The 24,262-nt window shown below is 38.3% G+C and overlaps 1 protein-coding gene across 1 annotated transcript in view; it reads right to left on the minus strand.

Annotated features, from left to right (window-relative positions):
- ATG2B (autophagy related 2B) overlaps positions 1 to 24,262 on the minus strand; it is a 75,779-nt gene that overhangs the window by 12,901 nt on the left and 38,616 nt on the right. Inside the window, exons 22-34 of the mRNA XM_007447328.1 lie at positions 17,039 to 17,238; positions 16,789 to 16,869; positions 15,510 to 15,616; positions 15,251 to 15,343; positions 14,315 to 14,385; positions 13,836 to 13,912; positions 13,391 to 13,561; positions 11,483 to 11,624; positions 9,050 to 9,252; positions 8,084 to 8,310; positions 6,528 to 6,636; positions 5,388 to 5,582; positions 4,463 to 4,564 (exon numbers count right to left, since the gene is read on the minus strand). Of these exons, the coding sequence (XP_007447390.1) occupies positions 4,463 to 4,564; positions 5,388 to 5,582; positions 6,528 to 6,636; positions 8,084 to 8,310; positions 9,050 to 9,252; positions 11,483 to 11,624; positions 13,391 to 13,561; positions 13,836 to 13,912; positions 14,315 to 14,385; positions 15,251 to 15,343; positions 15,510 to 15,616; positions 16,789 to 16,869; positions 17,039 to 17,238 (1,778 nt within the window). The remainder of the gene's footprint in view (positions 1 to 4,462; positions 4,565 to 5,387; positions 5,583 to 6,527; positions 6,637 to 8,083; positions 8,311 to 9,049; positions 9,253 to 11,482; positions 11,625 to 13,390; positions 13,562 to 13,835; positions 13,913 to 14,314; positions 14,386 to 15,250; positions 15,344 to 15,509; positions 15,617 to 16,788; positions 16,870 to 17,038; positions 17,239 to 24,262) is intronic.

Raw genomic sequence — 24,262 nt, forward strand, 5'->3', positions numbered from 1 at the left:
TTATATTGCCTTAAACATTTTCTTCATTAGACATGATATTCAAAATAAAAATTGAAAATAAGTAAAATCACCCAATCAGTGTGGTCTTTTCTGAAATTCTATGGTATGGACCGTTCTTGGTGCTGTGTATGCAAGCCACATTTGCCCATTATTAGCAGCTTCAGTAAGCCTTACTGAGACTGACAAATCCATTTTGGAGAATATGAAAATTAAATACCAGAGACTGTTCTTTCTTACTCTTCCCTCCCATTTTAAAAAACTTAAATTAATATAAAACATTAATATTGTACCAAACCACAATGTGAAAGTGAAATACAGGGTCACAATAAGTGGTAGCACACCAAGTGCCTAACTGGCAATTCCAAAAGATTCAATCTACTACTGATCACACTTGTCAGAAGTATAAATGATGGAAGTTAGAAAGGTATTTTTCTAGATAACATGGCAGGCATATGGGAGACTGAGGGCTAGGACTGAAGAACAAACAGGCGGTTTCAACAGTATTAGAAATATTCTGGTTCTGCAGTTGGGGAGTAAGTTCGTGAATTGCTCACTATATTATTATGCTTTACACATACGTATTTAAGTATATATTTATATATTATTTATACTACATACATTTATTATAAATCACTATATATGTGTATATTTACATATATCAAATATTACATGTTGACAGTTAATAGTATATAAAATGTTATCCTTTGGCCACCAGATGGCGATATTTTAATACTATGAATGTTTTGCCTCCAAAAAAACCCAGAAAATTCCAGGTATAAATGTGCTCTTATTTAAAAAAAAAAAAAAAAGGGAAGACTAAAGAGACAGTGGTTTTTACACATTTTTACTACAAACAACAGACAAAGAGATACTAATCATCAGCTTTTCAAAATGTTCTCTAAATTTTTAATTTTGGTATTTATGCTGAACTCTTTACAACTCAATAAGACAAACAACCTAACTCTAAAACTAGAAAGACACAGGGATTTCCCTGGTGGTGCAGTGGTTAAGAATCTGCCTGCCAATGCAGGGGACATGAGTTGATCCCTGGTCCGGGAAGATCCCACGTGCCGCGGAGGAACTAAGCCCGTGCGCCACAACTACTGAGCCTGCGCTCTAGAGCCCGCGAGCCACAAATGCGGAAGCCCGCGTGCCTAGAGCCCATGCTCCGCAACAAGACAAGCCACCACAATGAGAAGCCCGCGCATGGCAACAAAGAGTAGCCCCCACTCGCTGCAACTAGAAAGCCCACACGCAGCAACGAAGACCCAACAGAGGCAAAGATAAATAAATAAAAAATAAAATTTTAAAAAATCACTTAAAAAAAAAAACTAGAAAGACACAGACACTTCAAAAAAGAAGATATACAAATGTCAAATAAGCTCACGAAAAGATGCTCAGCATCATTAGTCATCAAGGAAATCCAAATTAAAACCAAAATGAACACCAAGTAAGGTAGCGAAAATTAAAAAGACAACACCAAGTTTGGTCAGAGCGTGAAGCAGCTGCTTCTCTCATCTGTTACTGATGGGAACCTACAATGGTACAACCACTGTGGAAAACTATTCGGCAGCTTCTTATGATGGTAAACACACATCTACTCTATGGCCCAGACGTTTGGTTTGTAATTACCCAAGAAAACTGAAAACTTATGTCCATAAAAGACTTGTACACAAATTTCATAGCAGCTTTATTCATTAAGAGCCAAAACAAGAAATATTTGTCAAGCTCAAACTGTACACCTAAAATCTCTGCATTTTATTATATGCAAATAATACTTCAATAAAATCAATTTTTAAACTTTAAAAAATATGGTTTATTATTTATGTTAAACCTTCACTATAAAATAGTTATTTCTAGCTTTAAGGTCCTATGGTAAAGGATATTAACAGTGTGATATGACTTAAGGTGTTGAAAGAAATGCTTTCAATGTCATGCTCAGGTGATGCTGAAAAGAATCACAAACATGCCAACTGGTACTGCTACATGTTCATCACTTCCAACCTCAGCCAAGCACCTGTCCTACCCAACGGCCTCACATTGCATCTCACAACCTGAATTAGGCTCTCAATGCCTTTACAAAAATCCATAATTTTACGTTCCATAAGACCCAGCTTGATTGTCACATCCTCCAGAAAGCCTTTACTGCTCACCCCTCATCTTCCAAACTCCCAGCCCGGCTTAGGAGCCCTCTTCTGGTGGGACACATCTTTATGCCTATCTTCATCACAGGGTGTTAAAGTCATTTGTCTCTTTGTCTCCCCACTAAACAGAGACCTCTGAGGATGGGATGTTTCTTCCTCTTTGTATTCCCAGCATCCTACTTCAGACCTGGGACAAGGGTGGCATTCAGCAAATGATCTGGAATTAACATATTTTCCTACACAGCTTTCCAGGCAGTTCAATACTAAAATGAACATCAGACCAGGAAATCTGGCCCCTTCAGATTTCGGATCTCAAATCGCCTAGTTACACAACCTCCATCATCTACTTAGCTCCCTACATGGCAATCACTCCATCTGCCTAGTGTCCTGCCTGCCCTACAGGTACGCTGCGCTTCACAAGCAACTGCACCGAATTTCAACAGCAAGAGAAAACACCACACTGCTTTCATACTTACTGTCTATGATCCAGCGAAGATAAAGTCAGAGATATGCTTGGTAAGAAAAACATTACTCAAAGCATTCTCATTCATCAACTGATATGTTTTCAAAGAAAAACTGAAGAACACCAATATCTGGCTTTCTATTCAGATGACCGTTTGGTTTGGTATGGTATGTCACTCTTAGAAGACGCAAACTAGAAAGGACTCTTCTGTATCATAATATTCCTAGTTAAGGCATATATATTTGTAGCATGGCTTTGTTTCCCTCGATCCCATACCTTGAGGAATTATTTCCCATTCCTCCTCAGTTTAGTCATAACATTTATTTCCCTGATTGTTTTTGCTAAGGTTAATATTTCTCCATTTTAAAATCATAATGCTTTATAGTTCTAAAGAAGAAATTAAGCTCAATATTAAAGAAAAGGTCTATTCAAGAAAACTGGGCTTGATAAGTCTGGTAAAGTCATGCCATAAAGATAAATCTCACTCAAATTCTTGCTCACACTGGAGATTTTCACAGATCAAATTTCCCATAAATACTTCATCATATTCCTACTAGGCAATATGGATAAATTAAATTAAAATATGGGTTTCAAAAGATATTCTTCTCATAATGAGAAAACATAAATCTAAAATACTCACTGGCAAGACTGACCCAGCTCAGGAGCTACAAATATTAACATAAAGTTGTGCTAAACTTCTGTGCTTCACAATACATTTTCTCTGAGATATTCCTATATTTTGTTTACAATATAAATATTACTTTAGATTATCCCTGATACATCTATTACTTATTTAAATAATGAATCGACATTATTCAATCCATGTTATTTAATCACACAAATAATACCACCCCACATACACTCTACTTCCAAACCTGAGCTCACACCAATATATAAGGTATAAGGGGAGGGTTTTGTTATTTCAAAAGCAGATTATTATAAAAACTCCATTTATTTTCTGTAGTTGTCATATGCTTCAGTTAATAATAACAGCTAACACTTCTGATCGTTAACAGTGTGTGCCAGGCACCAAGCTAAATGTTTTACATACACCAGTCTCCTTTAATCCTCATTTTTAAAAAAATGACGCTACATGTACTATTACTTTTTCCATTTTATCAGTGAAGAAACTGAGGCTTGAGGAAATTAAGTTACCTACCAAAAGCCACACAGTTAGTAAAAGAGAATTGAGATTTAAGCCCAGGTCTGACTCTAAACCCACACTCTTCACTACACTGCACTACTACCAAGTATCACATCTTCATACACCGAACAAAGCTTATAAAACACCAACTAGGCTTTAAACAGCTCTCTGGGAAGGCAAAACCCAAGGTAATTTGATGGGGTGCTTGCTAGGATATAGGAAAGTGGATTTCTTTACCTCTTTCCATAAATCTCTGCTTTGTTTGCGACCTGTTCAAGTGCCAATTTACTAACTTGCCACTATGCCCAGGGCAGGGAATTCTCTTCCAGATGCTGTGATTACAGTCCCCTATATCTTTCAGTAGTGTATATCGAGGAGCCTTTTCATCCTCTGAAAATACCTGTATATCTGCATTAGGAGTACGTATGTACAGATCGGAGAACACGAGAAGCAGGTATTAAGCGCTACGTCACGTAGACAGTGCGCAGGAAACTGGAGGACAAAATCTAATAACGTTTATTCACTAATAATTCAGATTCCAAACAGCTAATGAATTTGTCCTATTCTTTACCAGCAGAAGTCTGTTTTAATTATGCAACTTCCATAAAAGTTAAATCATAATAAACGTAATTCTACTAAATTAAATCTCTCATTCTGAATGTGGGGTATGTATTTAAACATAATTCCATGCATTACGCTTGTAATACAAACCTGGTCAATATTGAGGCGAAGTGGCATTAGTGACACTCTGAGGCAGCATTCCTGTGGTGACCTGCCAGACTCCGGGCGCACATGTAATGCTTTCACTGTCAGCTACAAGATGAGACAGACAAACACATTTTCTCCCTAGTGATAATATGACCTTGTTTTCATTAAAAAAAAAAGAAAAGCAAAAAAGAGGAAAAAAAAATCCTATATCTAGTCCCTATATCAGAACAAAAAGTGGAACTGTTTACCCTCTTTCCTTAGAATCCTGAATCTAACTTTTGTGAGTCACACACTCTTTCAAGAATTTGATGAAAGATATGAATTCTCTTTAGAGGAAAAAATGCAAAGGATAATGTTGTACTCGCAGTCTCAAAGAAGTTTGCTAAGCCCCAGAAGCTAATCCATAGACCCATATTCCAAAGACAACTTCTATGACGTTTTCTTCTGGAAGTCCTGAGCTGATCATCTCTATTCTAATAAAATTTAAAAGTTAGAAATGTGGAATACTGCCAACAATTTCGTTTAAATATTTTGTGTTAAGTGTTTTGTTTTTTTGGCCACGCCGCGTGGCTTGTGGGATCTTAGCTCCCCAACCAGGGATCGAGCCAGGGCCCTTGGCAGTGAGAGCACGGAGTCCTAACCACTGGACCACCAGGGAACTCCTTATGTAAGTGTTTTATGTATATCGCTAAGGACTTCTGATTTTCCTCAGGTATTGATATATTGGCAATTATAGAAACAACATGCAAAATAATTTTTAAAACATAAAACTTTAAGCAGCGTATTTAAAAGGGATTTTCATATAAAAATGAGAAAAAAAATCCCATAATTTTCCCTAATCTAAAATAAATCTTCTGCAGTTAGATATAATAAAAATACTTTTCTGAAACTAAAACAACAACAAAATATATGAAGTTTTAAATCTTACCATGTTGGAATGAGCTTTTCGAGGCATTTCTTTACTGCAATACAGATACAAAAACTTATTCATCTGTGATGTTGCCAGACGATCTCGAATTTCAAGATCCTGCACGATGAACACCTGCCGGGAGACCGGGTGTTCCAAGAGGCTAGAATCGCATTCTGGTTTGCATGCGGGGTAGACCTCGTGCTGAAACTTCACCTTTACAGAAGAGAAAGAACACAGAACAATCTCTACATTTTATTTAAATCAGATTTTCTCTTTAAAATGTAACACATCACTCATTTTCTTTGAATTCTCAGCTTTCAATTCCACTTTCAGAGAACAACATAACATTCCTACATTTGTTCACGTATTTATTTATTAATCCACGTGTTCAGGACCATACAAGGAAAAGCCTGACTGACATTTCTTATTTGACCTTGGTAAAATCCCTATCCTTTTCAAGCAAAACGCTCAATAGGCATAAGTCATAAAATTATTGTCTTGCATACCTATGAAACTGCTTGGAGGCAAGGTTCAAGTTCCAACAGGGCGCAAGGATACAATTTAGTATATGGAGCTGTCATCACTGCACTATTTCTATGATAAGCACCCTAATATTCGACCCTTGGCACAATCCCAGACAAGCTGACAGAATTAACTGCATCAATGGCACTGGCAGCCTGGCCTACTGGTCTCTAGATGCTCACAAAGGACCTGAGACCTGTGTGCTATCCAATGGCAGGCCTTCCCAGAGACATACTCCAGCGCAGTGGTTCCCCAAGCACGGTCCTGGGTAAAGTGGTATCACAATCACCTGGGAACTCATTAAAAATGCAAATTCATGGGCCCTACCTCAGACCTACTGAATCAAAAACTCTGGGGCCCAGCAACCTGTGTTTTAACAAGCCCTCAAGGGGATTCTGATGCTTGTTCAACTCTGCGAGACACTGCTCTAGGGGTACCCTGGGAAAACAAAAACAAAAACCCTAAATGTTCTCAGAGTATTTGAGAAAGAAAAAGAGGCAAGAGTTTCTATACAAGATCCCTGCACTTTTCCACTTACACCCCAATACCACATGGGGGAGGGGACAGGGAGTAACCAAAGAACGCCCACTAATGCTCCTACTTCGGTGGATTTTTCCTTTCAAAATGTCACATTACCTTGCTTAATTGTATTTCCATTAAAAAGTCATGGTTTCTTCCTTTTCCCCCACATACCACATTACGTCCATGTCTTGCAGGTGTGTGAGAAGGTGAGCTGTGGGGACTACTATAAATGAAAAATAAAACCTTTCGTTAAAGGAATAGTCAAAGAAAGGCAATGAATGACACCAGAAAAAATAACAGGATGAAAAAAGAAAAGATTACAGAACTAGCAAAACACTGCCACAAACTGTACTGCTATAAATCAAAACCGCATCTTTTATCTCTTGGAGACACTGAGAACATAAATGTTATTACTGCCGCTACAGCAATCATCTACTTGCTAAATATTTAAAACTACAGAAAACGCTAACTGTGATGTTGGTGTGCATATCACAAGATAGACTTACTAATGAGACCTCCCTGTAAGTTCCTTATTACTTCAGAAACCCCTGAGAGTCAGAGGACAAGTCCTAGAAATTCCAATTAACACGGAAAAGAATTATAGTAAAGTTATAAGTTTTTTTAAAAGCACTTTTAAATAGAAAAAGCCATTACAAGGCTGTGCCAAAGGTTCCCACCCCGTGAAGCTTTTCCTGACCCTCCCCACCCCACTGAGAGCGTTTGCCCTTAGTCTCTGCCTCATCTTTCCATCCGGTTCCCCTCTAGAACCATGGAATAACGCACTCACTAGCAGGTACTTCAGCAGCATCTACTCTGTGCTGGGCACCCTGCTGGGTGCTAGAGAATCAGGGGCACGCGTGGTCCCCACCTCCTGACGCACACACTTCACTTCATTGCCCTCATTGGCTCACGTAACTCTCTCTCCCTTCTGAACTTAGGACAGGGTCTGGGTCGTATTCATTTTAATGAATGTACCTCTAACACAGGCTCTGGCACATGGTAGGTACCCGAAAAATTTTGCTGAATAGAAATGCCTTAAGTCATCGTATTTTAGGAAAAAAGTACAAAGAATGCAAACAAGTTTTCAAATGCAAAACTTTAACATTAAAAGAGTAACATTTAAATTACAGTTTTTAATATTACTTATTAATAATTCTGAAAAGGATAATTCTATGTATTTTTAGTGAAAAGAATATATTGGTCTAGTGGTCCAGTGGTTAAGAATCCGCCTTCCATGGGCTTCCCTGGTGGCGCAGTGGTTGAGAGTCCGCCTGCCGATGCAGGGGACACGGGCTCGTGCCCCGGTCCGGGAAGATCCCACATGCCGCGGAGTGGCTGGGCCCGTGAGCCATGGCCGCTGAGCCTGCGCGTCCGGAGCCTGTGCTCCGCAACGGGAGAGGCCACAACAGTGAGAGGCCCGCGTACCGCACCAAAAGAATTAAAAGTAAATAAATAAAATAAATATTAAAAAAAAAAAAAGAATCCGCCTTCCAATGCAGGGGACGCGGGTTCGATCCCTGGTCGGGGAACTAAGATCCCACACGCTGCGGGGCAACCAAGCCCTTGTGCCACAACTACTAAGCCCACGCGCCACAACTAGAGAAGCCCGTGCGCCGCAACAAAGAGAGTATATTGGTCTGCCAAATAAACTTATGTAGAAATTAACTTACATATAACTTTTAGCTGGAGAAGCAGGAGGGGCTGTTCCAAAATCTTTTCCTCCAAAAAGATGCCAAACAAGAGAGACTTCTTTAACCAGGTACCGAATTACAGGAATAGGAAAGTGTAACGGGGCTTTGCTCGTATCTGTCTTCTTAACAGGCAGACTAAAATAATTATCTCTTATCACAATCGCATCATCAACCATTATTTTTACAACTGGTTCTTCTTCCTTCTCCTAAGACAAAGGAAGAGGTAACACATACTCTCTTATTTAAGTAGAAACCGCTGATTATGGTGCGTATCTCAAGGGGATTTCTTGATTCTGCATTCTTTCTAATAATTTCAATATATAAAGTGGAATAATAAATACTGACGATAATCACTGCATGAGATACTCTGCTTTATTAACAATAAAATGAACTCTCTCTTCTATGTGAATCACTCCATAAGAATTTTTTATAGTCTACGATTTGGCTTTTACTACTCGTTTGACAATAAAAAGGTACAGATTCAATGCTTTACCATTTTGTTTAGTGAACTGTGGATTCATTAAATGCAGACAATGCTTTTTCAATGTGAGCATGATTCTAAAAAGGAAATTATATATACATTAACCAAGCATTAGCCTTCTCACAAATCACATCTTATCTTTCCCAATTCTTGTGTTAACAACTCTGTACAGAACTCCTTTCTGCCATTTAATTTCACAACCCTGAAGAGGTATCTTACTACATACTTACCCTGTAGTTCAATAAACAATGCAGGAGACTTTGCAAGTAGAGAGTCTCTGAGAGATGTTCATAAAAAGAGCAAAGTATAACAAACATTTACAAAGTCTCAAGAGTAAATTACAAAAGGAAGTAATTCTGAACTGTAAAGAGTTAACAAAACCTAAAGAATCTTTTCAGGTGCCCTTTGGTCAATTCAATTTATAACACTATTTTAAGACATTAATTGTATCATCAATTTATCACCTGAATGGTTGCTCTTGGTGCAAAAAGAATGCAAAAGTCGTCGTTTTCTGTGGGCACGCTTGTCATCGCATCACTCATCAAGTGGTGTGTGAATGAGGCGTAAGTGGGTCCAGGCTCCTGGGACACGTTTCCACTCTCATCAGGAAACAGGAAGAGGTCTGAACAACATGGCTCCTGAATTTGAGATTTTTCATCCAAAACACCTGGGTGAAAAGATTACAACATTCGATTTTGGCATATTTTAAACATCAACAACAATAACATTTATTAAGCATTTTAGGACTTCCCTCATGGCGCAGTGGTAAAAATCCGCCTGCCAATGCAGGGGACACAGGTTCAATCCGTGGTCCAGGAAGATCCCACATGCCATGGAGCAACTGAGCCTGTGCGCCACAACTACTGAGTCCCTGCACTGTAACTACTGAAGCCCATGCACACTAGGGCCCACGTGCCGCAACTACTGAGCCCGCGTGCTGCAACCAAGGAAGCCCGTGCACCTAGAGCCCGTGCTCTGCAACAAGAAGCCAACGCAATGAGAAGCCCGCGCACCGCAGCAAAGTGTAGCCTCCGCTCGCCACAACCAGAGAAACCCTGCACGCAGCAACGAAGACCCAACACAGCCAAACATTTTTAAAAAACAGTATTTCACTTATTTCTTACAATAACCTTCTGACTACTAATAAAAAGACTAGTAAGTATGAAGTTTTCTCAGAAACAGTAAATGATGGACTCATAAAGTTACAGACAGTCTCCTCTTAGTTATTTAGTGTCAGAGAAGTTCAGGAATTCAACAGCAGCTAGTTAGTGTGGACTGGAGTTCCATTTTAGCCAGCATTTCATACTGACAATTATGTGCTGTAGGTGGAGTTCTAGAAGAAACTCCTTGGACAATATAGCAAGGGGAGGGGAATAGTTACATGTAGCAGCGTCTCACCTAAAACTATAGGAAATCTCTGCTCGGGGAAGGGGTCGGGGAAACAGTTGCCAAGCATGTCTTAGGCCAGGGAATGATTGCAAGCAATAAAAAGACTCCTTGGGGGCACTGGATACCCAAATGGGACACCTGTTCTCAGGTAGCTCTCACAATATGAAGTTCACAAAAGGCTGCATGTGTGCAAAAAATCTGTATGTGAACATATATTTTTTATACATTTATATTATATATTAGATTCACTAATTCTTTTCTTTTCTTTTCTTTTCTTTTTTTGTGGCCGCACTGCATAGTGTGCGGGATCTTAGTTCCCCCCACCAGGGATCAAACCCATGCCCCCTGTGGTGGAAGCATGGAGTCCTAACCACTGGACTGCCAGGGAATTCCACAGATTCACTAATTCTTTCTCCATTCATTCATCCAAACCAAACCCTGTGATATGAACTAAGAATACTACGATGAATGCGGTGACATCTTAGCCCGGAAGGCTCGCAGACTAGACATTCTTCTGTGGCAGTACTTTGAACCCACTCATCCTTGTAAGTGCTCAGTGTACAGTACAGAGTCCTGTGTGTTGAAGCCGCTCGGTAAATATTCATTAAACATTCTTTCCCACATGAGTAGGTTAGCTGCTAACGTTTATTACAAATAATGTTAGTACACAGGGAGTTAAAAGTTCCCATTTGCTTCCTTAGCTCTAATTTATTCTAAATTAGAATGAGAGCAACACTGAATGCTAAGCTTCTACAACACTATGGAATAATTTTGAAAATTAAGATCTCACAACACATAGAAATAGCTATGTTCAGCCAATTTGAAAAAAAATATTTTTAGATAGATACTTCAAAATGTTTAGATGCCTCCACTTGGCTTTAAAGCTCTCTCACTGTCTGGTTCCTCCCTGCTTATCTAACATTACTGCCTAATTCTTTTCAACAAGAAGGGAACTTTTGTTCCAGTATTAATAGCCTGAGTTACTAGATCATTAAGGCTCATACATGCCTCTGGGCCTCTGCTGATGTTAGTGACCTTGCCAAGATTATCTTCTCTCTCCCTTCTACATGCCTAGGTCCTACACACTTTTTAAAAGCCAACTCATCTCATTTTCACTGAAGTCTAATGAAGGGATTCCAAATCCTTTCTAACCAGAGATTAGAGTGTACACTACATTCTGAAGTGTTTCCTTATATCACCTCTGGATGGTTCTAAGCACTAGCCTCAGTCTGGTTCAGTGCCAGTTTGCTGCACTAGACCACGAGCTACCAGGGAACATAAGCCTTGTCTTCCACTTTATCTGTCGCCGCCCCCCAACACTCTGGCCAGTATTATTTATCTACTAAACATTCAATAAACACAAGCTGACTGACTAATAAATATCCACCAAAACTCAGACCTGTCTTTTCTTTAGTAAGCTACTTATTGAGGACTCTGTAAGAACACAAACAATGTCAGCCTCAACTACAACATCACAGCTCCCAGGAAGAAGTCCTGGTCTGTCTCACCATTAGACTGTGGTTTTACAGACGCAGCAGCCTCTTGTGTGTCAATTTCCTCCATAGCGTCACTCATCAAATCTCGTAATATTTGTTGATCTGCTTCAGGAAGTACTGGACCACGTGAGGATGACCGACCAGCGGAATCTACCTACAGCCAAAAACCCTAATTTAAATCAACTTGAAGATGCCCTGAAAAGCAAATTACTCAACGTTTATTTTGTCCTAGAAATATACTACATTTCACAAAAACACCAAAAACAGGAACACATTCATTTTTCTATATTCTCTCAGCAGGTGTTACGTTTTCATTTTAAGTCTTTAGTATTTTCACCCCAACAACTACTGGCAAATAGAAATAAATGTGTTATCATCTCAAAGCCGGCACAGTGAACTGAATCTTGAAGACGTAATACATTCGAAGAGAAGGAAGGTGAAAAACACTGCAGTGAAGCTGGGGGAGAGGGGGGTCTCTCTGTAGAGAGTCCGATCTGCTCAAACCTGATGGCTGCCATGACCACCCTCTGAGACAAAGCCACTGTAAGTAGAGCCTCATTTCTTGGAACAAATAGACACCTAAAGACAGCAGTGGGTATACATGAGAGGGGAAATCTACTAAAAGGTAATCTGTGGAGTTCAACTCCAACATTGATGCTTAACCATTTTTGTTAGTGAATCGTGGATTCAATAAATCCAAACCATGCTTTTAAAATGTCACCATGGGGCTTCCCTGGTGGTGCAGTGGTTGGGAGTCTGCCTGCCGATGCGGTGGACGCGGGTTTGTGCCCCGGTCCGGGAGGATCCCACATGCCGCTGAGCCTGTGTGTCTGGAGCCTGTGCTCCACAACGGGAGAGGCCACAACAGTGAGAGGCCCGCGTACCGCAAACAAAAAAAATAATAAAAATAAATAAATAAAATGTCAGCATGACTCTAAAATGGAAAGATCTCATTTGAAAGGGATAATTTAAAATAACTTTTAATAAACTGGAGAATAAAAGAGAAGAAACAGTAGAGAGAGAGTATCATAAATCACTTCATTATCAGGGAGAATACAGCAGGAGCAAGGAAACAAAAACAGAAGCGTAACACAAATGAGGTGTAAGATCAGCGTGAACGAAAGATAAGGCAAGGCCTGTCAGACCCTTACTGAAGGATCCACTGACGTAAGGGGACTGAGAATTCTGTTCACAGAAGAGGCCATGAAGAAGAATAAAGAGACTGAAAAAAAGTAAATGCTAAACAAACTGGACATTGTTCTGTCTGGACATATGAGAGGGCAGAGAGGTGACAGCTGGTGGCATAAGAAAACAATGAACTGGGAATCCAAATATCTGCATATTGTTGCTGCTACTAATTAGGGCAAATTACCTAAATTCTCTGGGTCTTAACTTATTCATCTACTAAACAGAGATGATAACCTTTAACCTCTCAACTGCACTGGGTAAGAAGAAATCACATATGAGAAAGTATACTGAAAACTGGATAGAATTGTAGATAACAAATATGAAAGATAATATCATATAAATAAGTCTTCTGGTAATAATACTAATTCCTGCCACCTTCTCATAGCATTTTTACATATAACTTGCATATAACAGACTCTCACATGATAAATGTTTTCTTTCTTCCCTGAGGACGTATGAAAATAACTTAAGTCTGGGAAAATGTATGTTGGTTGAGAAGATTAATGTTCTGAAACTGAGAGCATCAAACAGTAGAATGGTTTTCCAAAAAGGCCCATGGAATCACCTTTCTAGACCCCGTCACCCTGAAAGTAAGAATAGACAGATGATTATTCAAAGTTTCCTTTCTACCCTATGACTGTCAAGAAGACCTCGCCGATGTACAAGGTCACTCGCGTGTCTGGAATGAGGTGGGGTTGAGTGAGTTCTAATGAATGAGGCTGGCGGCTGTACCTTCATCTTTCTTTGCGGGGCTCCGGACTTCACGTCTGCCTTGTTAGCCACATGTAAGTCCCCGTAGCTTGCAATGTACTGAATGAGATTCATTAATGCAGCACAAGAGTCCGAGCATGTTCTAATATGGACAACGTCACTCGAACAGTGTAATTCAAAGTGCGGCTCAGTCTGGACAGGACACGGAAAAAAGGATAAAAATGTCTACCAAAACAAGAGAAAAAAATGTTTGCATAGGTTTACATTAAATAAAATATGATAATTTGTCTTGCCACAGGAAACATGCATTTATAATAACTCAATCTTAACTTTAAAATATTGTATCTATTTCTGACTAAAATTAGGTAAGTGGAAAAATAATTTTACAGTAAGTTCAGTATGTTTTTAGTCTCTTCTATAAAAAAAAGGACTTAAATAAAAATATCCATTTATTTTAATAACTTACTTGCTCTCCATCAGAATCAGACTTCACTGCAGTTATGGTTAATTCCAAAAGCCCCATATCCATCACACGAACATAATCTAAAATTTTTTTAAGTAATTAATAAAATATCTGAGTATAACTTTCAAAAAATGCTTATCCAACAAACACCTAATAAAACTAGTGTTTCTTTAAAATTCATAGCAGGTAGTAGTACAAATACTTATAATGTAATGGAAACATAGTTTCATCCTACAAAAATCCTACAGTTCACTTTATTTTCAGTTAGAAACAAAATCTGCCTTCTATTAAATAAACAAGAGTATATATAATTTGATGCATTTCACCAATGTTATTGATATTACAAACTGGTATTACAATATTCAGACTGATAAGATCCTTAGTTCACTGGCATTATTCTAGAGTTAAAATGCTTAAAAATATTCAGATGCAAAAACTAAAAGAGGATTCATCTATCCCAGATTTTGTTTTTTAACTCTTACCTCTATTCAGATTTACAGTGACAGTATTACACTTGTCAGACAGGTGTAAAGCAGCTTCATCCAAGATTATTCTGGGCAAAAAAAAGATAAAATCAAGATCTGAAAAACTAACCTTGACTATATGCTGCATGATCACTATATACTGAGCTGTACCATTCTTTCTGATATAAATATGATCAAAGTCATATGCAGTTTCTAACTTACAAATGTCACCTAACATTTCTTTGTTTTTTTAATATTTATTTATTTTTTTTATCTATCTTTGGCTGTGTTGGGTCTTAGTCGTGGCACACGGGAACTGCAAAATGCGGCGTCTTTCATTGCGGTGCGCGGGCTTCTCTCTAGTTGTGGTGTGCAGGCTCCAGAGCATGTGGGCTCTCTAGCTGTGGTGTGGGCTTAGTTGCCCCGCAGCATGTGGGATCCTAGGTCCCTGACCAGGGATTGAACCCATGTCCCCTGCATTGGAAGGCGGATTCTTAACCACTGGACCACCAGGTAAGCCCTAACATTTCTTTAAAACTCACTGTTTATGAATACTAGAAACATTTAAATGGCATAAATGATATTAAGTCATCTGCTCGAATCAATTTTAAATTTTCAGCAATTTTAACAGATGCCCAAATTCACAAGGTTTAAATTAGGAAAATGAAGTGTATCAGGTATTATGGGAAGTTTACATATAAATGTTTTAAAAAGTTAACCAATAATCTCAAGAATTAATTTTCTCCCTAAAAATGAAATACAGTAATGAATTGAAGAGGTGGGACGAATCATCTGAGAAAGAAAAACTGAAAACTTGGATAGAGGAACATGATTAATAGTAAAAGGATGTTGCTTTTAACAGAGATTGAGACTTTCATCAAAGGGCTGAGATAAAGCTCTGTCAGTATGTTTTGAACAGCTGCATTTAGTAGACAGAGAGGCTTAACACGGTACCTGAGAGTAGAAGATGATTTATCCAAGGCAACACTACTTGAAATGCTGAATGTTTCAACAGTAAGAAGAGATCGGATTGGCAAATAAAGAGGCCTATTACCACAAAGAGACAAGAGAACATTAGTCTGCTGCAAAAGAAAAGAAACTCCCTTTAAAGAGCATTTTGAACCTTAACTCTACTGAATGACATATTTTTCCTCAAAACTTAGCTACATATTTTAAAGACTAAAACTTTATTTTGCTCCATTTATGAACTAACCTATAATCAAGTGCACAGCTCCAGAGATGAACATGAAAGGTTGTAAATGAAGCTGGAGGATTGTATCCCAGAACAGGTTCATCAGCAATATTCAAGAAGTATAAAATCTATAATCACAAAAATATAAAATGCCCTGCTTTAGAAGAAAAAAAAAGTTTTGATATGATATCCTTAATACCAACATGAAATAAAATAGCTCACAAAAAAACCAACCATTTAGTGGAAAATCATAATGTTAAAAGAAAATCATCATTTGAAAGAATTCATTTCAAAAAGTATTTGCATAACTAGAATTTGAAATGAAGAGGCCCATCTAACAATTGCAATGCTACAGAGATCTTGGAAAAATCATATCCTATGAAACTAACAAAGTATGTATAATATACTTTCAACATTACTTTGCTTGGAATAATTCTTTTGAAAAAAACAAATTTTGCCAAAGACTGTTTAAAACTCTCCATCTGGTTTTCTATAAAATCCACTATTGGGAGAAGTTCCTGTTCCTTAATTTATACCCAGAGCTGTCTGAAAACCAGTCCTTCTCACCAACATCTAACTCTATATTTCTATCTAAATAAAAAAGTTAGGCTAAATCTCTCCCTTACAGCCAGCCAGTTGACTAACCATCTCTCTACCCCCGCTCTATTTATTCTCTCTCTCTATATATTTTATGTTTCAGAATGTTTCTGAAAGCATTCAAGTTTAAAATAATTTATTATTTTCCAAGCACAAAGAAAAGCTTTCTCTTTCTAAGGAAAATGAACAAGAATCATAGTGTGCTAGTTTTCATTCTCATATAAAGAAGAGTTAACTTCTTACCCAAAGTTTCCTTTGAAAAAATATAATTAACCAAATACAGTTATTACACTGGAAATTAATTACAGAATTCCTTATAAATGCCTCAGTGTATATTGTTGGCCTAGGGGATAATTCTGAAATTACGGCACTTAAAGAATATACAGTTACAAGTGCAAGTCAACACTCATTTATTCTCCTCTATGCCAGGCACTCTATAGGTCCCTTCCCGTTAATGATAAAACATAACTTTGTCTTTGAGATGTTTAAGGACCAAACTTTAAGGTAAAAAATCAATTACATTCTCGGGTGGTGATAATGTTCTATTTCCTAACATAAGAGGTGGTATTTATATAGGAGTATTTATTTCATGAAAATTCGATGAGCACTGAATATTTATGATTTGTGAACTTTTCACTATGTGTATTATATATTAACACAAAGTAAAAAATAAATCAATAAATATACATCACAGCTCTCTTACCTGCTCATGCCAGCTAAGCCCGGAAGGAAGCATTCTGTGCTGGAGAGTGGCTCCTTTCAGTCCCACAGCAATGAGAAATTCCTACAGAGCAACACGAAGAATGACATTTATCACCTACATAACCCTCTGGTTCAAAACTTGAAAAGTTTTTCTAAGAAAATAAATGTGCTACATTTATGCAATCATTTTTATTAACTAGTAATCAAATCAGCAGCAAGTATTTAATGGTATAAAAGTACAAAACACACACCTTTGTATTGGACTCTGATTTATCAGACAGTATTTTAACTGCAACAGAGAGCATATTCAAAGTGTCTCCTCCAACACCATCTGAAGAAGCCTGACTGAGGCCATCTCCTTCAGAGGAATAAATAGTAGGTTCTAACCAATGTGGTCGGGTTGAACTGGGCAGTCGTGTTTCTGTAGAAGGAATTGCTCCATCCACTATGCCTATATCCACAATGAGGTGACAAGGTAACAAAATGATTATTTGAAATTAATTCACAAATTTCTATAACTCAAAACAAAAATCCATGTACTTCCATTGAATATAACATACCCTGGAGGCAGAATGACCAAGAACCAGCTTGACATTAATAATTCATTCTCCTCTACTAATGTTGGTATAAGTGACTATCCAAGTTAAAAAAAAAAAAATTTGAGATCTGAAATGCTAGAAAAGTTAAATATAAATAGGAAAATCTAATAAACATTAAGAATGTGCAAGTATCTCATTTCTATTCACAAAGTAACACAAGGAATGTGCTCAAAGAAGAGCAAATGCTGTATTTGTTACCAAAAGGAAACACCACTTAAGAGAAAATAAAGACTGTAAAGTCCCATCAACTGATCAATGTATAATAAGATATGGTATATCCATAAAATGGAATATTCCTTGGCAATAAAAAGGAATAAAACACTGATACATTTGGATTAACCATGAAAACATCATGCCAAGATGCCAATCACAAAAGACCTTCTATTGTATGATACCATGTATATGAAACAGCCAGAATATGCAAATCCATAGAGACGGAGAGTAAATCAGTGGTTTCTTGAGGCTAGAGGGGACTGCAGGACTGGGGGTTTTTAGCGCAAAGGTGCAGACTTCGTCTGGGAGGTTGATGAAAATGCTCTAAAGTTGACTATGATGATGGTTACACAACTCTATGGAATACTAAAAACCATTGAAATGTATATTTTAAATGGGTGAATTACATGGTATGTGAATTACATCTCAATATAAGTTGTTGCAAAAAAAGAACATAAAGTCAACCTTCTAATTTACAATAATTATTACTTTGCCAGTGGAATCAGAACACCCTACAGAAAATAATTTCTAATGTTAAGAGTTCTCTTCTCTAGGGGCAGGCTGAGCCAGGACCTGCACACGTTTGGGGGCTGGAGCAATACGTGGACGCCACGTCGGCCTTGTCACTGACCCCACCGGAACCCAGCCTGAGAGAAGTGTGAGTTGTGGTTGCCACATCTCGGGGCTATGGGGGTAACTGGGTAGAGAGGTGGAGCGAGCAGGGAAAATGTCTTTGAGGAGGTGATGGTGAAATTGAAGTCAAGAAAATGAGGAGACAGCTTTGGGAAAGGCCAAGCAGAGACATTCCAAGTCAAGAACAGTTTGTGCCGAGGCCCTGAGAAAGCCATGTGCACAAAAGGCTCTTGGGGCTGCAGCCAGGAGTCAGTGCTGTGCCTCTGAGGTGGTAGAGCCAACTTCAGGACACTGGTCCACAAGAGACGTCCCAGCTCCACATAATATCAAATGGCGAAAATCTCCCAGAGATCTCCATCTCAACACCAGCACCCAGCTTCACTCAACGACCAGCAAGCTACAGTGCTGGACACCCTATATGGCAAACAACTAGCAAGACAGGAACATAACCCCACCCATTAGCAGAGAGGCTGCCTAAAATCAAGTCCACAGACACCCCAAAACACAGCACCAGACGTAGACCTGCCCACCAGAAAGACAAGATCCAACCTCTTCCACCAGAACACAGGCACTAGTCCCCTCCACCAGGAAGCCTACACAACCCACTGAACCAACTTTAGCCACTGGGGACAGACACCAAAAACAATGGGAACTACAAACCTGCAGCCTGCAAAAAGGAGACCCCAAACACAGTAAGTTAAGCAAAATGAGAAGACAGAAAAACACACAGCAGATGAAGGAGCAAGATAAAAACCCACCAGATCCAACAAATGAAGAGGAAATAGGCAGTCGACCTGAAAAAGAATTCAGAATAATGATAGTAAAGATGATCCAAAATCTTGGAAATAGAATGGACAAAATGCAAGAAATATTTAACAAGGACCTAGAAGAACTAAAGATGAAACAACCAACGATGAACAACACAATAAATGAAATTAAAAATACTCTAGATAGGATCAATAGCAGAATAACTGAGGCAGAAGAACGGATAAGTGACCTGGAAGATAAAATAGTGGATATAACTACTGCAGAGCAGAATAAAGAGAAAAGAATGAAAAGAACTGAGGACAGTCTAAGAGACCTGTGGGACAACATCAAATGCACCAACATTCGACTTATAGGGGTTCCAGAAGAAGAAGAGAAAAAGAAAGGGACTGAGAAAATATTGGAAGAGATTATAGTTGAAAACTTCCCTAATATGGGAAAGGAAATAGTTAATCAAGTCCAGGCAGCACAGAGAGTCCCATACAGGATACATCCAAGGAGAAATACGCCAAGACACACATTAATCAAACTGTCCAAAAATTAAATACAAAGAAAACATATTAAAAGCAGCAAGGGAAAAACAACAAATAACATACAGGGAATCCCCATAAGGTTAACAGCTGATCTCTCAGCAGAAACTCTGCAAGCCAGAAGGGACTGGCAGGACATATTTAAAGTGATGAAGGAGAAAAACCTGCAACCAAGATTACTCTACCCAGCAAGGATCTCATTCAGATTTGATGGAGAAATTAAAACCTTTACAGACAAGCAAAAGCTGAGAGAGTTCAGCACCACCAAACCAGCTTTACAACAAATGCTAAAGGAACTTCTCTAGACAAAAACACAAGAGAAGGAAAAGTCCTATAATAACGAACCCAAAACAATTTAGAAAATGGGAATAGGAACATACATATCGATAATTACCTTAAATGTAAATGGACTAAATGCTCCCACCAAAAGACACAGATTGGCTGAATGGATACAAAAACAAGACCCATATATATGCTGTCTACAAGAGACCCACTTCAGACCTAGAGACACATACAGACTGAAAGTAAGGGGATGGAAAAAGATATTCCATGCAAATGGAAACCAAAAGAAAGCTGGAGTAGCAATTCTCATATCAGACAAAATAGACTTTAAAATAAGGACTATCAGAAGAGACAAAGAAGGACACTACATAATGATTAAGGGATCGATCCAAGAAGAAGATATAACAATTGTAAATATTTATGCACCCAACATAGGAGCACCTCAATACATAAGGCAAAAACTAGCAGCCATAAAAGGGGAAATCGACAGTAACACATTCATAGTAGGGGACTTCAACACCCCACTTTCACCAATGGACAGATCATCCAAAATGAAAATAAATAAGGAAACACAAGCTTTAAATGATACATTAAACAGGATGGACTTAATTGATATTTATAGGACACTCCATCCAAAAACAACAGAATACACATTTTTCTCAAGTGCTCATGGAACATTCTCCAGGATAGATCATATCTTGGGTCACAAATCAAGCCTTGGTAAATTTAAGAAAATTGAAATTGTATCAAGTATCTTTTCCGACCACAACGCCATGAGACTAGATATCAATTATAGGAAAAGATCTGTAAAAAATACAAACACATGGAGGCTAAACAATACACTACTTAATAACGAAGTGATCACTGAAGAAATCAAAGAGGAAATTAAAAAATATCTAGAAACAAATGACAATGGAGACATGACGACGCAAAACCTATGGGATGCAGCAAAAGCTGTTCTAAGAGGCAAGTTTATAGCAACACAACCCTACCTTAAGAAACAGGAAACATCTTGAATAAACAACCTAACCTTGCACCTAAAGCAATTAGAGAGAGAAGAACAAAAAAACCCCAAGGTTACCAGAAGGAAAGAAATCATAAAGATCAGATCAGAAATAAATGAAAAAGAAATGAAGGAATTGATAGCAAAGATCAATAAAACTAAAAGCTGGTTCTTTGAGAAGATAAACAAAATTGATAAACCATTAGCCAGGCTCATCAAGAAAAAAAGGGAAAAGACTCAAATCAATAGAATTAGAAATGAAAAAGGAGAAGTAACAACTGACACTGCAGAAATACAAAAGATCATGAGATTACTACAAGCAGCTCTATGCCAATAAAATGGACAACCTGGAAGAAATGGGACAAATTCTAGAAATACACAACCTGCCAACACTGAATCAGAAGAAATAGAAAATATGAACAGACCAATCACAAGCACTGAAATTGAAACTGTGATGAAATATCTTCCAACAGACCAAAGCCCAGGACCAGATGGCTTCACAGACAAATTCTATCAAACACTTAGAGAAGAGCTAACACCTATCCTTCTCAAACTCTTCCAATAGATAGCAGAGGGAGGAACACTCCCACACTCATTCTATGAGGCCACCATCACCTTGATACCAAAACCAGACAAGGATGTCACAAAGAAAGAAAACTACAGGCCAATATCACTGATGAACATAGATGCAAAAATCCTCAACAAAATACTAGCAAACAGAATCCAACAGCACATTAAAAGGATCATACACCATGACTAAGTGGGGTTTATTCCATGAATGCAAGGATTCTTCAATATACACCAATCAATCAACGTGATACACCATATTAACAAATTGAAGGAGAAAAACCATATGATCATCTCAATAGATGCAGAGAAAGCTTTTGACAAAATTCAACACCCATTTATGATAAAAACCCTGCAGAAAGTAGGTGTAGAGGGAACTTTCCTCAATATAATAAAGGCCGTATATGACAAGCCCACAGCCAACATCATCCTCAATGGCGAAAAACTGAAAGCATTTCCACTAAGGTCAGGAACAAGACAAGGTTGCCCACTCTCACCACTTTGCTCCGCAACGGGAGAGGCCACAATAGGGAGAGGCCCGTATAATGAAAAAACAAACAAACAAACAAACAAACAAAACCCTGCAGAAAGTAGGCATAGAGGGAACTTTCCTCAAAATAATGAAGGCCATAGATGACAAACCCACAGCCAACATCATCCTCAATGGTGAAAAACTGAAAGCATTTCCACTAAGATCAGGAACAAGACAAGGTTGCCCACTCTCACCACTCTTACTCAACATGGTTTTGGAAGTTTTAGCCATAGCAATCAGAAGAAAAGGAAATAAAAGGAACCCAAATCAGAAAAGAAGAAGTAAAGCTGTCACTGTTTGCGCAGATGACATGATACTATACATAGAGAATCCTAAAGATGCTACCAGAAAACTACTAGAGCTAATCAATGAATTTGGTAAAGTAGCAGGATACAAAATTAATGCACAGAAATCTCTGGCATTCCTATATACTAATGATGAAAAATCTGAAAGTGAAATCAAGAAAACACTCCCATTTACCATTGCAACAAAAAGAATAAAATATCTAGGAATAAACCTACCTAAGGAGACAAAAGACCTGTATGCAGAAAATTATAAGACACTGATGAAAGAAATTAAAGATGATACAAACAGATGGAGAGATATACCATGTTCTTGGATTGGAAGAATCAACATTGTGAAAATGACTCTACTACCCAAAGCAATCTATAGATTCAATGCAATCCCTATCAAACTACCACTGGCATTTTTCACAGAACTAGAACAAAAAATTTCACAATTTGTATGGAAACACAAAAGACCCCGAATAGCCAAAGCAATCTTGAGAACAAAAAATGGAGCTGGAGGAATCAGTAATCAGGCTCCCTGACTATACTACAAAGTTACAGTAATCAAGACACTATGGCACTGGCACAAAAACAGAAAGATAGATCAATGGAATAGGATAGAAAGCCCAGAGATAAACCCATGCACATATGGTCACCTTATCTTTGATAAAGGTGGCAGGAATATACAGTGGAGAAAGGACAGCCTCTTCAATAAGTGGTGCTGGGAAAATTGGACAGGTACATGTAAAAGTATGAGATTAGATCACTCCCTAACACCATACACAAAAATAAGCTCAAAATGGATTAAAGACCTAAATGTAAGGCCAGAAACTATCAAACTCTTAGAGGAAAACATAGGCAGAACACTCTATGACATAAATCACAGCAAGATCCTTCTTGACCCATCTCCTAGAGTAATGGAGATAAAAACAAAAATAAACAAATGGGACCTAATGAAACTTCAAAGCTTTTGCACAGCAAAGGAAACCATAAACAAGACCAAAAGACAGCCCTCAGAATGGGAGAAAATATTTGCAAATGAATCAACTGACAAAGGATTAATCTCTAAAATTTACAGGCAGCTCATGCAGCTCAATAACAAAAAAATAAACAACCCAATCCAAAAATGGGCAGAAGACCTAAATAGACATTTCTCCAAAGAAGATATACAGACTGCCAACAAACACATGAAAGAATGCTCAACATCATTAATCATTAGAGAAATGCAAATCAAAACTACAATGAGATATCATCTCCCACCAGTCAGAATGGCCATCATCAAAAAATCTACCAACAATAAACGCTGGAGAGGGTGTGGAGAAAAGGGAACACTCTTGCACTGCTGGTGGGAATATGAATTGGTACAGCCACTATGGAGTAGAGTATGGAGGTTCCTTAAAAAACTACAAACAGAACTACCATATGACCCAGCAATCCCACTACTGGGCACATACCCTGAGAAAACCATAATTCAAAAAGAGTCATGTACCAAAATGTTCATTGCAGCTCTATTTACAATAGCCCGGAGATGGAAACAACCTAAGTGCCCGTCGTCGGATGAATGGATAAAGAAGATGTGGCACATATATACAATGGAATATTACTCAGCCATAAAAAGAAACGAAATTGAGCTATTTGTAATGAGGTGGATAGATCTAGAGTCTGTCATACAGAGTGAAGTAAGTCAGAAAGAGAAGGACAAATACCGTATGCTAACACATATATATGGAATTTAAGAAAAAAAAATGTTATGAAGAACCTAGGGGTAAAACAGGAATAAAGACAGAGACCTACTGGAGAACAGACTTGAGGATATGGGGAGGGGGAAGGGTGAGGTGTGTTAGGGCGAGAGAGAGACATGGACATATATATACTAACAAACGTAAGGTAGATAGCCAGTGGGAAGCAGCCGCATGGCACAGGGAAACCGGCTCGGTTCTTTGTGGCTGTCTGGAGGGGTGGGATAGGGAGGGTGGGAGGGAGGGAGACAAAGAGGGAAGAGATATGGGAACATATATATATGTATAACTGACTCACTCTGTTATAAAGCAGAAACTAACACAC

The sequence above is a fragment of the Lipotes vexillifer genome, unplaced genomic scaffold (assembly GCF_000442215.2).
Source record: "Lipotes vexillifer unplaced genomic scaffold, Lipotes_vexillifer_v1.1 scaffold1017, whole genome shotgun sequence".
NCBI classification, from domain to species: domain Eukaryota; kingdom Metazoa; phylum Chordata; class Mammalia; order Artiodactyla; family Lipotidae; genus Lipotes; species Lipotes vexillifer.